General features: G+C 42.8%; 1 protein-coding gene across 2 annotated transcripts in view; it reads right to left on the bottom strand.

The window, feature by feature from the left end:
• The window catches only part of BicC (protein bicaudal C), a 170048-nt gene that overhangs the window by 65703 nt on the left and 87354 nt on the right, over window positions 1-16991 (bottom strand). For both annotated transcript variants that reach the window (XM_050196711.3, XM_050196712.3), the window contains exons 8-10: window positions 15396-15689; window positions 4853-4910; window positions 4703-4776 (exon numbers count right to left, since the gene is read on the bottom strand). In XM_050196711.3, the coding sequence (XP_050052668.1) occupies window positions 4703-4776; window positions 4853-4910; window positions 15396-15689 (426 nt within the window). The remainder of the gene's footprint in view (window positions 1-4702; window positions 4777-4852; window positions 4911-15395; window positions 15690-16991) is intronic.

Genomic DNA, 16991 nt, shown 5'->3' with positions numbered 1-16991 from the left:
CTAAAACGGCACCATACAGACAATCAAGGGCATCAATTTGTGGTAACAGGCAAGTCTTTCTTCGTAATGTTATTGAGATGACGATTGTCCACACAAAAGCACCACGATCCATCTTTCTTTTTAACTAAAGCAACAGGGGATGCCCAAGCACTGGAGGATGGCTTGATAATGTCCTTCGCAAGCATCTTGTTGACTTCGTGCTGAATGACGCTTCACTCAGACGCAGACACTCGATAGGGGCGCCGGTGAACAGGGCTGGCATTGCCTGTGTGTATGTGATGAGGAACGGACGTCTGGCCCAAAGGCCAATCACCGAAATCGAAAATATCTTGGTACAACTCGAGAATACGTCCAAGGGCTTCATTATGCTCAGGCGGAAGGTCATTGGCGAACATGCTGCGAATTTCGCGGCTGCCACAAGTTGTTAGCATCGCAGTGCCCTGCAGAGGACATGTAGCATCCAGTACAGAATATTCTAGCTGGAAGTCTTGCAGGGGGAGAAGGTGGGCTACAGAAAGCCCAGTGGAAGGACTTGCTTGATGAAGCCAAAATTCACTAGTGGAAGGCAGGTTTTGTTAGCTGTAATGCTCCGGACCATGCAGGATGCAGCAAATACTGTGTGTGAGCAGGACATCAGTAAGAGGCGTCACATAGTCACGATCTGGAAAAGCTGGCAAACCTGACAATGGCATACGTCATGGTTTAAAAGGTAGGCAAACAAAATCACTGCAATGTAAGAGAGATGGAGGAGGTTGATCACTGGGTTCACAGAGGCGAGGCAGTTCAAGGCGGAGGACACCGGCGGAGCAATCAATCTGAGCAGAATGGACAGAAAGAAAATCAAGTCACAGTACGAGGTTGTGAGGGCACTGCGCAAAGACCGTAAAAATAACTACCACCTGGTGACGAGCAACAGCAACCCGAGCTGTGCACATCCCAACAACAGCGACTGTCGCACTGTCAGTGACATGTACAACTCGGGTCATGGGAGGTGTAAGGATCTTCACCAGTGATGAAAACTGGCACTTATGACAGAGACGTGCTCCCCAGTATCAACCAAAGCTCCGACAGGAACGTCGTGGATGTGGACTTCAAGAGTGTTCCGATGGGCATGTAAGGGCAACAGAGGATTCTGGGTCAAGGTTGACAGTGCAGCTTCATTTCCAGAAGCTGGGCAGTCTAGTTTTCCGGCGAAAAGCAATGGCTAAAGGAGAGCAAAGGAGAGCGTCGGCGAACAAGATGGGCGGCGATGTAGTGGAGGCATCTGGGCATAGCAGCTACCTTCCTCAAGGACAATGGGTGCAGAGAATTCGGTGCAGGGCGGATAGTGGCTTGCATAACGGAAGGGACCAGAACAAGAGGGAAATGGGCTATGGGACTGAGACGGCCCCTGACTGTGGCAAGAGTGAGCAATGTGACCAGCTCTGCTGCAATGCAAACAGGCTTATTGTCGGTTGTTCATTCTAACGGGTTTCTGGAACGATGAAAGGTGCACGGCCCGCGACAAGGCCTGTCCTTGGAGACTAGGGCGGTGTCAGCAGTGTCCACGGTGTAGACACTAGAAAAGGTTCGCAAATTCCTGTTGAACAACAGCCTGGATCAAAGAAACAGACTGCGCCAATGTCTCGGATACAGTGGGTTTTTAAGAAGCCGGATATTCGGCCTTGCGTTCTCAGTGGATGATGCCTGTCACGTATGCTGGGGACTGCCGACAAGGAGTTGCCTCGCAATACGACGTTGCAGCAGTATTTGGTAGAAGCTCGAACTGGGACGAGATGCGCTGGCGTTTCGCTTGCTCTAGACTGCATTCTTTAATGCCGTTGACAGTGTAATCAAAGAGCAGATTGAATACGTCGTCTGATACCCTTCAAAATGTGGGCGATCTTGTCAACCTTGGACATCTTCTGGTGAGCTTGTAGACAAGGCCAGCACGTCCTGTATGTATGCCAAGCAAGGCTTAGTTCATGTCTGGGTATGTATCGCCAGTTGTCTCTTGGTGGCAAGCTGTCAACCAAACAGGTTGCCGAAAAGGTTGTAGAGCTGCTGCTTAAGCGTGTCCCAGCTGGTGATATCCTCGTGGGTCTAAAACCAGAAGCAAGGGGTTCCACAGAGGTAAAATACTTTGGCCAGCATTATAGTTGGATCCTAGCCATTCTGTTAAAAATTAAATTATGGGGTTTTACGTGCCAAAACCACTTTCCGATTATGAGGCACGCCGTAGTGGAGGACTCCGGAAATTTCGACCACCTGGGGTTCTTTAACGTGCACCTAAATCTAAGTACACGGGTGTTTTTGCATTTCGCCCCCATCGAAATGCGGCCGCCGTGGCCGGGATTCGATCCCGCAACCTCGTGCTCAGCAGCCCAACACCATAGCCACTGAGCAACCACGGCGGGTGTAGCCATTCTGTTAGCTGATACATCCGTACATGCTGAGCCACTCATACATGTCAACACTGTCCTGGAAAAGGTGCTGGGATTGCGCAGCTGTGAGAAAGCAACTGGGTGGTGGTCACAGGCGTAGCTGGCAGCGACGTGTCATCATATGGTGGCATGGTGGTAGATTTGAGGTGGCATTTGCTGCAAAGCTGTTGTCGAACGTAACCCGTGCCTCCACCAAACAAATGTTATGTAGAAGCACAGTGGAAGCAGTGCTTACGGGTCATCATCATCATCAGCCTGGTTACGCCCACTGCAGGGAAAAGACCTCTCCCATACTTCAACTACCCTGGTCATGTACTAATTGTGGCCATGTTGTCCCTGCAAACTTAATCTCATCCGCCCACCTAACTTTCTGACGCCCCCTGCTATGCTTCCCTTTTCTTGGAATCCAGTCCATAACCCTTAATGACCATTAGTTATCTTCCCTCCTCATTACATGTCCTGCCCATGCCCATTTCTTTCTCTTGATTTCAACCAAGATGTCATTACCTCACGTTTGTTCCCTCACCCAGTCTGCTCTTTTTTTATCCTTTAACGTTACACCCATCACTCTTTCCATAGCTCGTTGCGTCATCCTCAATTTAAGTAGAACCCTTTTCGTAAGCCTCCAGGTTTCTGCCCCGTACGTGAGTACTGGTAAGACACAGCTGTTATACACTTATTTTGAGGGATAATGGCAACCTGCTGTTCATGATCTGAGAATGCCTGACAAAACACACCCCAGCCCATTCTTATCCTTCCGATTATTTCAGTCTCATGATCCGGATCCGCGGTCACTACCTGTCCTAAATAGATGTACTCCCTTACTACTTCCAGTGCCTCGCTACCTATCGTAAACTGCTGTTCTCTTCCGAGACTGTTAAACATTACTTTAGTTTTCTGCAGATTAATTTTTAGACCCACCCTTCTGCTTTGCCTCTCCAGGTCAGCGAGCATGCATTGCAATTGGTCCCCTGAGTTACCAAGCAAGGCAATATCATCAGCGAATCACAAGTTACTAAGGTATTCTCCATTAACTTTTATCCCCAATTCCAGGTACGTCCCACTAAATTCAACAGTCCACATCTTAGAAGAGCACGCAGCAATATCTAATACACACATTTAGGATTGCTTGCAAGATTTCTTTGTAGCCATCAGTAGAAAAAGAATGCCGACGCTAACTTATGAATCTGGTGAGATGGCGATTTATAATGGTTCCTCTACTCTAGAATATAAAAAGGAAAAAAGACAGATGAGAGAAAAAAGTAGATCGACATTGGGAATCTAACCCAAACCTACTTGGGAGGTGGAGATGGTATGGTTACAGTAAAGTACCTAAGTAACTCAAAATGGCAGCTCTAAGACATTTTGACATGCAAGGCACGTTCAAGTGCCTTCACAATGCTTACTTTCAGGATCTCTGCTTGTTAGGATATTTTTATGCTACCATTAGGGGTAAATTAGACAAATCTTGGCTCTGACAAATGTGTAAGCTGTGGTTATCGCTAACAGCATCTCTTCAAAACTGCAGGTGATCACTGTGTTGACCAAGAAGGTTAGTGCTGACATTGACGTGCATTGCTCATGGCTTCTAGCGTGTAGTCGCTGCAGTTCACTCCTCGCACACACCTGCGGTCCAAGACTAATGCAATATAGTGCTAGCGTCATTCATGTTCCATGCTCCTATTTTCACATGAGTACCCCGTCTGTGTCCGATCAGCTGCTATTGCCAGAGCCGCAGCAGACGATCTGCATTCTTAGGCAGAAGTGGGCCATTGGTTTAAGAAATGTCTTTATTGCAGCACACATATTACAATGCATAGGCATGCTATTAAATATAAGCTTAATGTAGTGGCATGTTTCAAGTATTCCGAATTATGTAATGTGAGTAGCCAATCTGATTGCTCGCCCAAGTGACATCACTAACCCATGCTATATAGCGTGGGAGGAAGTCGCAGAAAATGCAGGGAAGCGGTACCACTGCGATCAGTCGCAATTAATATTTTTAAAACTTTATAATGAATTACTTCATGCAAAGTGCTTAAATCGGTCTCTTAATGACTAGAAGGACCTACTCTACCGACTCAGTACGTTTGTACACAATTGTCACCCTAGGTGTCAGTGACTGGCCAAACCATGCACTTCGAGCCGACAGCCACGCGCATCTCAATGAGAAAGTAGCAGCAGAACAAGTCAATGACAAACTACGACAACGAAGTGCGTGTAAAACTACATTCTGAATTAAGGAGTGGCTCGGAATTCCGCAAGAAGCAGTGACTCACCTTGCAATTGCGTTTAGGCTTTGGTTTGACACAAATGTGGACATTTGTTTGGTCCATCAGTCTTGAAATCGTGACTGAAACATGCACAAAATGATTATGTTAGGCAAGAAACAAAGAATTGCATCCAAATGGCAAGAAGAAATGACTTACGCATGTCGGCATCTTGGCCCTCCTTGAGGTCAAACATGAGAACAAGGGGCAACCAGCCCTGTGAAAGAACATAAATGGCCATGGTTGAACTATGAAACATATCAGCACATTAAACTCTGGCAAAATAAAATTAGCACGTTCTTACATCTTACATAACAGGCCAACACTTACGTTGCCATGAAATGTGTCCTGCCTAAGGTTTACAAGCAGTTAAAGAAGTGGCAGTGCCAAAATGTGCAAATCAACAAAATAGATTAGCATTTCAAGCACAGGCCTTCGAAAATTCAGTTCTCTAGTAAGAGAATTGAGTGTGGTAAAAGAGAAAGATTGTCAGGGCTGCAGCAATAATCTTAAAAAGTAGCTGGTTGAGTTTGTTGATGCACCATTACAGCAGAACAGGTTGCCTTGATCACAGACAACAAAAATAGTATGAACTCTCAATGAACATATGAAGCTTGTGGATATTTCTGCAACAACCAAGAACATGTACTTAATTTCCAAGAAGTAACATACATGTTTCTTCTTCACTGCTTTTAGGCTTCCTCCGTTCCTGAGAGCTTGTTCAATTCTATCCATGTTATACTTCCTTATGTCAGCTGTCTTACGCTTGTTGATTAACTTCGAAAGTTCTGCCAGTTCTATTCTAGCTGTAGGGTTAGAGGCTTTCATACATTGGCGTTTCTTGATCAGATCTTTCGTCTCCTGCGATAGCTTACTGGTATCCTGTCTAACGGAGTTACCACCGACTTCTATTGCACACTCCTTAATGATGCCCACAAGATTGTCGTTCATTGCTTCAACACTAAGATCCTCTTCGTGGCTTAAAGCCGAATACCTGTTCTGTAGCTTGATCTGGAATTCCTCTATTTTCCCTCTTAGCGCTAACTCATTGATCGGCTTCTTATGTACCAGTTTCCTCCGTTCCCTCCTCAGGTCTAGGCTAATTAGAGTTCTTACCATCCTGTGGTCACTGCAGCGCACCTTACCGAGCACGTCCACATCTTGTATGATGCCAGGGTTAGCGCAGAGTATGAAATCTATTTCATTTCTAGTCTCGCCGTTCGGGCTCCTCCATGTCCACTTTCGGTTATTCCGCTTGCGGAAGAAGGTATTCATTATCCTCATATTATTCTGTTCTGCAAACTCTACTAATACCTCCCCTCTGCTATTCCTAGTGCCTATGCCATATTCCCCCACTGCCTTGTCTCCAGCATGCTTCTTGCCTACCTTGGCATTGAAATCGCCCATCAGTATAGTGTATTTTGTTTTCACTCTACTTATCGCCGATTCCACGTCTTCGTAGAAGCTTTCGACTTCCTGGTCATCATGACTGGATGTAGGGGCGTAGACCTGTACAACCTTCATTTTGTACCTCTTATTAAGTTTCACAACAAGACATGCCACCCTCTCGTTAATGCTATAGAATTCCTGTATGTTACCAGCTATATTCTTATTAATCAGGAATCCGACTCCTAGTTCTCGTCTCTCCGCTAAGCCCCGGTAGCACAGGACGTGCCCGCTCCTTAACACTGTATATGCTTCTTTTGGCCTCCTAACTTCACTGAGCCCTATTATATCCCATTTACTGCCCTCTAATTCTTCCAATAGCACTGCTAGACTCGCCTCACTAGATAATGTTCGTGCGTTAAACGTTGCCAGGTTCATATTCCAATGGCGGCCTGTCCGGAGCCAGGGATTCTTAGCACCCTCTGCAGCGTCGCAGGTCTGACCGCCGCCGTGGTCAGTTGCTTCGCAGCTGCTGGGGACTGAGGGCCGGGGTTTGATTGTTGTGTTCATATAGGAGGTACATGTGTGCCTCTTCCTAGAAATGCTATTTTATTATGTAATAGTGCAACAGTTGGCACACTGGCACACTTGTCTCTCGATATCGGAACTTCTATAACTTCGTGGTACAAGGCGCACTACCACAATCCTTGCAAGACATATGTAACCACCCTCTTGTCACCTTTTCAGCATTATCAGCATGCTTCTGTAACTTTTACACCTACTGCTCAAGCAACGCCTTGACTGAGACTGCATGCTAGACTGACACTAAAGGCAAATACCAAGTCAACATGGACTGTTAAAATACCATTCCAGAAACCTCACAGCGCTTGCTTCATGCCAAGAAAAAGACATGGTTTACAAAATATTGTTTCTGAAGGTTCTACGTACCTTTCGCGCAATTCAAATCTCCTGCTCCGGAGGAGGGAGCGGTGACGTTGCATGCACCCATCACCGCCCTTTACTGCTATCGGTGAGTAAAATGGCGCCCAACAGATGGCACTAGGGTTTTTGGCACAGAACGTAAATGTGTGGCCACGGAGAAACTGAGCCAAGCCGAGTTGGATTTGTCATTGCAGCTGCTCTTGGTTAAGTGGCATGGACCATTCAGGAGTCCCACGATAGACATGGACGTGGCATTCTCTGCTACTTGCAGTTTGGGCGAATTTTGCAAACCAGCAAAAACAGTGCAGCACTATGCGATAACAAAACTACTGAAACATGAATGCGCAGGCAGCGCAGAGTGGAGAAAAAAAGACCTTTCAACCGCTCCCGTAGTTGGCAAGGGTAACGTCAAGTAGTTTTATAAGATCAAATAAAACTGGACAAGTAGCATTTTCTTTCATCTTATAATGCAATCCAATGATCTCATTACAATTGCCACTAGTACTCAACCACTTGTAATAAAAAGGAGTGCCTTCATCGGGCTAGTATTTGAATGTCCCGGGGGAGACTTATCGTGTCTTGCATTTACCTCAATTTCTCTATTACTAAAGCTCTGTTCGCAATAATATTGACACCTTAGACATTCTCGGGCACTAACCTATCACTTTAACTTGACTTAATATTTGCTTTTACTGTCCCTTTAACAGTACACAACAAGCAGTCCTTTGAACACAATATATTTCCCAAGTACCTGTTCTTTCAAAGCAGTTAATTTATTACTGAATTGCCTTAGTGCAAGTTAATGGAACAAAAAGCACACATATTAATGCCTAGATAAACTCGTGCACAGCAAGTGTACAAGTGTCATTAAATTGTACAAAGCTGTTCTCAGCAGCCAAGGATGTAAAATTTGAATGCTGCATTTCTTGCAGGAAAGGCAAGAGTCGCTGCAAAGTCGAGAGCTCATCCAGGACAGGAAAAAAAAATATGCACATGTTCATGAGTTCGCTGGTTCACATAGCAAAGGCATTCCCACATTGGAAAGCAGCCTCTAGATGTGAATTTTGCAAAACATACATTTAGGCATTTAGAATTCTCGTGCAAGTACAATGTCCACCTCCAAGTAATGCAGCCAAAGGAGTATAATTATGCTATCTGCTACAAGAGATTTTTGAATAGTGTTAAAGAAATGCCCAGTGTAGATGTTTACCGATATCTTGCAAGACAAGGGCCCACAAAACAGATTCTGAAGCATTAGAAAAAATTCTAGGGTTTCATGTGCCAAAACCACGATCTGAGTATGAGGCACGCTGTGGTAAGGGACTACAGAATAATTTTGACCATGTCATGTTCTTCAACATACACCCAATGCACGGTACACAGGAGTTTTTGCATTTCGTCCCATGGAAATGTGGCCATCATGGCCAGGATTTGATCCCATGACCTCGTGCTTAGCAGTGAGACACCAAAGCCACTAAACAACCATGGTAGGCTATTCTAAAGCATTAGGAGAGTCAAAACTGTAGCATCAGCTCTTAAGTAGCCATTACATGAGAATATTTTATATACTGCAGCTCAACACGGGTCATAGGTCTCTGCCCAGACTCTGTACTCAGCATTTCGAAAAATAATTACGCAATCATGTATTCTCTTAAAGTCTTGTATTCTGGTGAATTTTGTTCAACATATTTTTCATTGTATTTTTTCATTATTATGTACTCACTCCTGCTATGTCGCAGAAACTGAGACAGCAGTATATTTAAAAAAAATGGCTGTAAGAGGAGTGCAAGATATGAAAAGCAAATTTATAGTTCTGTGTACATTTTTCTTTATTTTGCTACAATAGCTGTTGAAACTCACTGAAAATTTGTGACAGTTTCAGGCAGCAAATTTCAGCATTCACTGGTATTGGGAAAAAGCAGCATCAAATGGCATAATATTGAAGTGGTGATAATTACTAGTTGCCAGACGTTTTGAATATTTGGCGTAATACACTGAGAAGCAACATAAGCGCTGTGTCTGTGTATCTTTCTTTATTCGTCCTCGTCCAGTCGCGCTTATACGCACTACCATGGATTCTAACCAACTAGCCCGCCAACGTGTTTTAACACTGCAAGCCTACAAAGTCATGCAGAATTTTCCAAGCATTCTGTATAGGGGCATTCGTGAAGTGGAATTTATTCATTCAAACTCTGATGATGCTAAGAAACCTGTCGGAATGACTGCATATAATTCGAACTGCCTTTTTTTGTATGAATTTGAACTTGTTAACGTCATGTCTTTTATACAGATTCCAGATGTATCCACATATTTCTGGAGTATGTGGTCTTCAAGTCTTTTAGAAGAGCAACTTTTCTACTTTGAATGCACATTACATAATGCTGCTAAATATTTCAAGTCGCTGAAGTGACATTGTCTTTTATGTCAATGTGTGAAGACCAAAATAATAATTCCTATATTGAAGCACCAAAGAAAATCCGTTGAACAAGTACAAAGAGTAGGAGAGATTAGCATTTCAAAATGAACATAAGACTGTCTTTCTGAAGTTTTTCATTTTTGTATGGTGTTGAAAGAGCTGACAATTTAGGGCCTCCAAATGGCAAAAAGAAGAGTTCACAAAGAGGAAAAGCACCTTTCTCTTAACATTACACGTATATAAGCTTTCTGAAAGCTACTTCAACTGTTAAAAAAAACTCCACAATTTTACATAAAATTAAGGTCTACTAATCTACAGAAGTATGTCCATAGCAAATTTTGGAATCCTAAAGGAATCATTGGAAACTGCACACGAAAATACCAACACAGCCCATAGTCATTGTGGCATTTAAGTAAACATATTTAGGATTTCTGGCAATCCGCAGAAGGAAGCATTTTAAGAGCTCACATCTCATTTAATAGCCACAACCCATATTTTTTTTATTCACCGACATATAAGTTACAACCATGACTTCAGGAGGTGAAAACTGCCACTTCATTGAAGCTGCAGACCCAGTTTACCTGTGCTAAGCCTCAGCCACCTGCAGTCATACATCAGCATGTCTTGTACTTGAGGATGTAATCCATCTCTGCTCATAAGCTATTTTATCTTGTGAAAATGACGTAAACATTTTCTTTTATAACAAAAATTTGTAACAAAGGTTAGCCTATGCAACCACATCCAAAATTCTTGTGCAAAATATTACAGAAAGTCTGTACGTGGTAGAACCAATTATGCAGCCTTCAAATTTGTTTCCTCTAAGCCGGCCAAGAGGAATTTAGCTATCTGTGATACATAGTTTCTTCAGACAGATAAAACACCAGATTTTTTTTTCATATTGATTGCACTTGCATCATGTCAATACAAGTTAAAAGCTTGCCCTTGCTCACATTTATGTGCTTTAGCTAGTGCCTACATGTTATTCATGAAAGAAGCACACCTGGATTCTGCAATAGAATTGATCCAATAGCTTGGGTAAATTGCTGCTTTGTGTGAAATACGTCACATGTACTGTGTTTCACATGACAGCATCGATTATTTCCTTCTCTACTGGACAACTGTTTCACATACAATAAGCATTTTTACGAATTTTTATGGTTTCAGTAGTGTTTGCATGCCTGTTGCATCCTTAAGCGATTTTGAACCAACAGGTGTGGTTATTATGCACGAATTGTAAACATTGTGGACTACAGAAACAGGTCAATCAAGCACACTGTGGGCCCATGTTCAGGGCCGTACATAGCAGGGTTAGTGAACTGTTTCATATGATAGCTTCCCTTTTCACAATATCTTTTTGCCCTGAAAATTTCAATTATGGAATTTTAAATATTTCATGAAAATTCTAATTTTGGCAAAATCTTGTACTGTGTATTTCTGCTCATTCATCACCTATTTTTGGGGCCTACAGATCCAGCTTCTTATCAAGGGCACTGCAGGAGCCTTAATTCTTAAATTGCTCCCAAATGCAAGAAAGCCTTCATCCCTAAATTTCGCAACTTTGGTGGTTCTAAAAGCCAAACCATGGGACCTTTCAATCGGGGGAAGAATTTCATAAGCAGGAACTCAAAATTAACAGCAGGTGCTCAGCAGCACAGCACTTTGATGACAAAGCAGAAGAGCACTTAAAAACTATCTCAACTTGTAGAAATTAAGTTTATCTCAAGCATACATTTGCATCATAACATTTATCAGAAGTACAAATTATTGAGTGGCCCCGTACCCTTTCACTCAGCATTAAACCATTGTTTTTCATGAATCTGAAATTATTACAGCAAGCATGCAAAGCAGGAGTACCCTTAAAAAAAAAAAGCAATGCATGAGGATTTAACTACAATTTCACTCTACTGCAACAACTTGTTTTAAATGTGTTAAATAATGGCTCTCATTCTCTTAACTGGGTGGCTTGTCACTTCCTGCAGTGTACTGTTCTACCATTTATAAGCATGGATCATACTGGCAGACCTGTGTTATGGCCACCAATAATTTTAGGCTAAAGGCAATGAACTCAAAGCTGGCTACTGCCAATAAGTAAACTCAATTTCTGCTTAGCATTGTCCTCTAAAATACAAGAGGCTCTTGTACACAAAGCTGATCATGAGAACGTCAATGTTACAATATTCACTGCAGCATGCCATTATGATGCCTCAACACATGAACATATATATTTTGTAAACAGCAAAAGGGTCCAATAAAGTGACATGACACCGATGTTTAAAAAAAAATCCACTGATGTTAGTGGACAAGTGCATGAACATCCTATCTGTGTAGCCTTGGGATCATACTTAGTTAAATGGCAGGGCTTACATTCTTGGATGGATGGATGTGTGTTTAGTGGCGCAAGGGCCAGGTGTGGCCAAAGAGCACCACAACTGATAATGATGCGTTAAGCGCTGATTGGAGAGTTAAGATGATGGGGTGTAACATGGCTGTAAAGTGGCCTAAAATTAATCACTATCGTAGAAGCATACAATAATATATAGTATAAAATTATGACAGTGATACGTGGAGTGGTCTCTGGGTATAGCACGAATGACAAGTGATCATGGGGCTAAAATGCATGAATATGAAAATAGCACATATGTTTCCTTAAGGCCTTGAGCCCAAAGGCTGGGAGGCAGGTGCTTTTTTTTAATGCAGCTACCGCAGCAGAAACCTCTGTTAAGAGGCTGTGCTACAGATTTCCTGGGACTATAATATGAAAACTATGTACAGCTTTTAAAAATTGAAACAGGGATTGATGTTTAAAGAGAGGTTCCATACCTATAATCATTTGAGGATGAAGTGGAATTTGTTGCCGGTGTGGCAATAGAAAATGCTTTTTCCTATTTGCGTCTAATTCCCTGCATTGCATCAGGATGTGAAGCACGGTAAGTGGCTCGCCACATTTATCACACGTGGGTGGATCACCACAGGACAAGAGGTATGCGTGAGTACTATATGTGCGTCTCATTCTAAGTCTGCAAAGTGTTACTTCCGTGCGGCGGTTCTTTGATACCGGCGGCCAGTTGCCAATATATGGCTTTATAACATGCAGTTTATTTTCTGTTTCTTTATCCCACAACCGCTTACATTCTTCTCTGCATTCTCATGTCAATGCCACAATGCACAAAGGCTGTCATATGTAGAGGCAATTAAAGATGCCCATTATGGAGAACAGAGAGAGACTTCCAAATGCTTGTTCTGAACAACTTAAGATCATAAATAATAAACTACTTACTTTGAAGCCAGATCATAATAAGCCAACAAACAGGCACCAAGGACAACATACGGGAAATTACTTGTACTTACCTATTGAATTAAAGAAATTATAAATTAACGGAAATGAAAGTGGATGAAAAAACAACTTGCCGCAGGTGGGGAACAATCCCACGTCTTCGCATGACACATGCAATGCACTTTGAAGCCAGTTATTTATACTTACTATACGTTGAAAAATTAAGATGTTTTCTTTAATCTTCAATGCATAAGTATGGGAGCTTTGAAAACCTATATTGAACGAGACTTGTTAAGATACTGGATGATGTGCTGAACCCCTGCAAGGCATGCATTACCTCGTTATTTAACAGATGTACTGCCAGATTGACCCTCATAACTTATCGCGTGAAAACTTCTCTACTTGCTCCATAGCCTGTATCATGCTTCAGGTACATTGAGAAATAGTTCATTGACGTTTTTTTCACAGGAATTTCATAATTGGTTACTACACACCTTATGCATGTAAAGAGTTCATATCATGACTAGGGCTCTTCATTGCCATTCAGATGTGTTTATACCAGCATTTGCTGGAGGGGCGCCATTTAATGCTAATTAGATAACCATAAGTACATTGGAGTAACACAATGGGTTCGAAGGCAAAGGAAATGGATTTGAGGATGGCAGATGATTAGGCAGAGTGGAAATAGGAAATGTGCAGGCATGGGTGGAGTCAGCTGACAAGACAGATAATAGGAGATCACTGGGAGAGAGGCATATAAAATAGGCCAGTTAGGATGATATGCTACATACACGGCATGAGGAAACAAAAAGAAATGGTCCGATTTTGTTTAGAGGTCCTGTAGTGGCTGAGCCAACATGTGCCTAACAGGTGGCATATCAGACAGCAAATACTGAGCCCACATGTACACTGGAATTACTTGTACCATAACTCTGACGAGGACAAGTTCCTTTGTCAAAACATTAGCTCCAGCCTGAGACATCCCTTGTTGAAACGTTTTAGAGTGCTCACAGATGTTCTCTTTTTCCACAAAAAGCCTGCTTAAAAATGGCACGTGCATGAGAATATAGCATTAGAAAACGAGGTTCTACCTACACCACATTGCCATGAAGCCTGCTCACAGGAAAAGTCACCCTGCACATTTCTGCTCACGAAAGATTTTTTGCATGCCATGCGTGCTACACCTTAGCTGTGTGCTACGTCCCCATTCATTAGATGCAGGTAAGGTGTGATTTGATAGTAAAAGGTATCTCGTACAGCTGTGCACATCGCTACATGATCATTGCAAACAGCATGTTGAAAGTACTTCAGTGATGACTTATTTACCACAGAAACAGTACTATTATTTGGGCACTAGTTCAGAGCAATCATTGATTGCTTACTGCTCATTAGATTGGAGTTGATGAATTGGTGTTCTGTGGTGCAAGAGCCAAGTGTAGCCAATGAGCATCAGGCTAGTCTTAATCAGTTGGCAATGTAGTAATGAATTACAAGAGGTTGATGTGATGTTGCTGTAAAGGGACCTTAAAACAGTCGCTGTAAAAATGCGTAAAATGTATATGTAATAAGATTATGGCAATGGCTAAACAAGTATCCTATTACAAAATATGCACTGCAGATGGATGATATATATATACTAAACATGTCAATGGTAAAAATTTGTGAGAAGCACTACTGCCCTGACAGCCCTTACAACCTGAGGACCTGGAGGCATGTGTTATGCAGAATACTATTGCAGCATCAGCATCTAGCAAGAGGATGCACTATGAATTTCTTGGGCTAACACGTAATACATCATTCAAGAAATCTAGAACTGCTTTGGTGTCAAAAAATGGTTCTGCACCAAGAAACATTACCGGAGGGAGAGGTATATGCTGGCAGTGTGCTACAGGAAAGTTTCTTTTAGCTTCTGCTTCCCGACACTCCAAGAGGACACGGATGACTGTCAGCCTCTCACCACATCTACCACAGATTGAAGATTCATTAACAGTCAGCAGAAAATAATGGGTGCCATACATGTGTCCTATCCCGAGTTGAGAGAATAAGAGACTGGTGTTGAAATAATTTCTGCACAGCTAAGGAAGATAGTTGGTGGGCAAGTTCCAACATGCATGCATGACATTGTTTCCCCCTGGCTCTGCCAGAAGATTCTGCCAATGTAAAAATTCACAGGCCCATATGAAAAACTTAATGACTGGCACGATGTATGCAGACATACATTCTGCTTGTATGGAAGTTGAGAAGTGTGCATAACAAAAGGAGTCAATTTCAATTTTTTGCTGACAACAAAAATTGGGTATGCCTTTCACCAGTCGCCTTTTGTCAGTGAATACTTTGAAGCTGCCAATCTCTACCACAGAAAATTAATCCTGCAATTATGAAATGTGTTATCAGACATTACCCAGTGTATCATTTTGTGCATTAAGCTATCACTATATCAAGCTAATTTGCCATCTCCTTTAAGTTCAATATCTCCAGCCTCAAGTTTACATTCTGTAGCAGGTTGGTGCAGCAAAAATAGATTTCAGCAGAATGACAAAAATGGAGCAATGCTTCAAGAAGTGGGCTAGGGCATCTTGAGCACATTCCAGGGACTCAACTTGCAACACATGAAAATGACGCCTAAGGTTGCAGGACATGATTATGTGGCCACAAATCTGGCATAAGTTTAAGCTCTGACCCACCATCAGTTCTAGCCAAGCACTGTAGACTGCATCAAATCTCCCAGTGATCTGGACAGTGGACTTTGAAGGAGAGCCTACAGGAAGAAGCCCTTGGGGGCAGGTCTGCTGATTGAGAGCCAGGAAAGGAGAAAGCAGTGCCGGGGACTGGTTTGCCACTGTAGCTGGATCTGGGAACGTAATTGCACAGCCTGTCTGCCGTGCTATTTGTTGCACATTGCAGCTGCCATGCCCCATAACAAAGCTATGGTGGTGAGGGGCAATCTCCGTGCTCAGAGTCACCAGGCCGACTTGAGTCTGCAAGAGAAAAAAGTGCAAGAGCAGGTAAAGCATAGCTGTGATGTCTCAAGAGAGAGGTTTACCTTGGGCACAATGAATTATTAAATTCAGGCAGCCACTGAACACATTTTAACATAATTTGTTACATTTGAAAGAAGCACTCACATTTAGAAAGCCAGAAACGAGATAGTTTATCTTGGTCCAGGCCTACAAATTAATTTTAATTATGCAGATCCTATTCATATATTGAAATCTAAGAAGCTTGGCTTTTGTGAAGCTGTTAAATAAAAGCCATGCAGCCAATTATATTCTGCAGTGTTTCACACATTAGCGATTACCTACCTGCCAATGAAGACAGCAAGACAGAGGGCCCCCCACCATGTGACCACACATAGTACTGTCTCTGAAATTGACCCCCTTTGATATGACAACACTGTATCCAGGGCCGGCACATCAGCTAGGGTGGGTCGAGCCTGGAGATAGTGCAACATCAAGCTGCACTTTATATTGTGAAAGACCCAAACCTTAGGAAAGTAGGTATAGAAAGGTTTGCTTTCGTAAAGCAATTGTGCTCTTCATGAGATTAGTTGCAATGAGGATATTCAGGTATCGTTTGTTTTTATCACTGAGTAATTCCGTACAACAGCAGCCAGGACACCTCTAAGGGTCGCAAGGATGGTGGTGCTGTCCTGCATGCAAGCTATTCGGCAAAACAGCAGCCCCCAGCCACGCTCAGAAAAGTCTGGGAGCATCTGCCAAAAAAGCTTTGCATTAAAATGAATTTATATAACCCTGAATTGAAATGGCAATTTTGCACTTTTATAGTTCAATATGTAATTCAAAATGCAAGCTCTGCAAACTGCACCTCACTAAACGTCTAAAATGAATTTAGCACTAAGCGGTTTCATTAGCATTGTTACAATGAATTAGATCTTGTTTATAGGTGCAAAAGTGACTTGGGCCACTTAGGACAAGTGGTTGAAAGACAAGAAAGCAAAATACAGGACATTTTTTTAGAATACAGCTTTTCAGGAAGATGCCATATAGATGATATACACACGAAAGGGCGCACCCCGATCTTGGCAGCCCGAAATTTGGAAAAAGGAACCAAACGCGTTCGGCACCCCGATGGCGTGTGCACGTGCATTGGCAAATTTTTCCTTGCTTCATACTTCCGCATACCGCTACTAGATGGCGAGCGCTGCGTGTTAACCCCCGATGCAATGGAACATCTGGGGATCCAGGGCGTGCGCAAGACAAGGCTGCACCAGCACCATATTGAAGAAAAGGTTTGGTCCCATGTAAGGGCTGCACCTCACC

This window comes from Dermacentor andersoni, chromosome 1 (genome assembly GCF_023375885.2).
Source record: "Dermacentor andersoni chromosome 1, qqDerAnde1_hic_scaffold, whole genome shotgun sequence".
Lineage (NCBI taxonomy): Eukaryota > Metazoa > Arthropoda > Arachnida > Ixodida > Ixodidae > Dermacentor > Dermacentor andersoni.
Note: the sequence above shows the minus strand (reverse complement) of the source record. Positions and strands in the feature narration are given on the sequence as shown.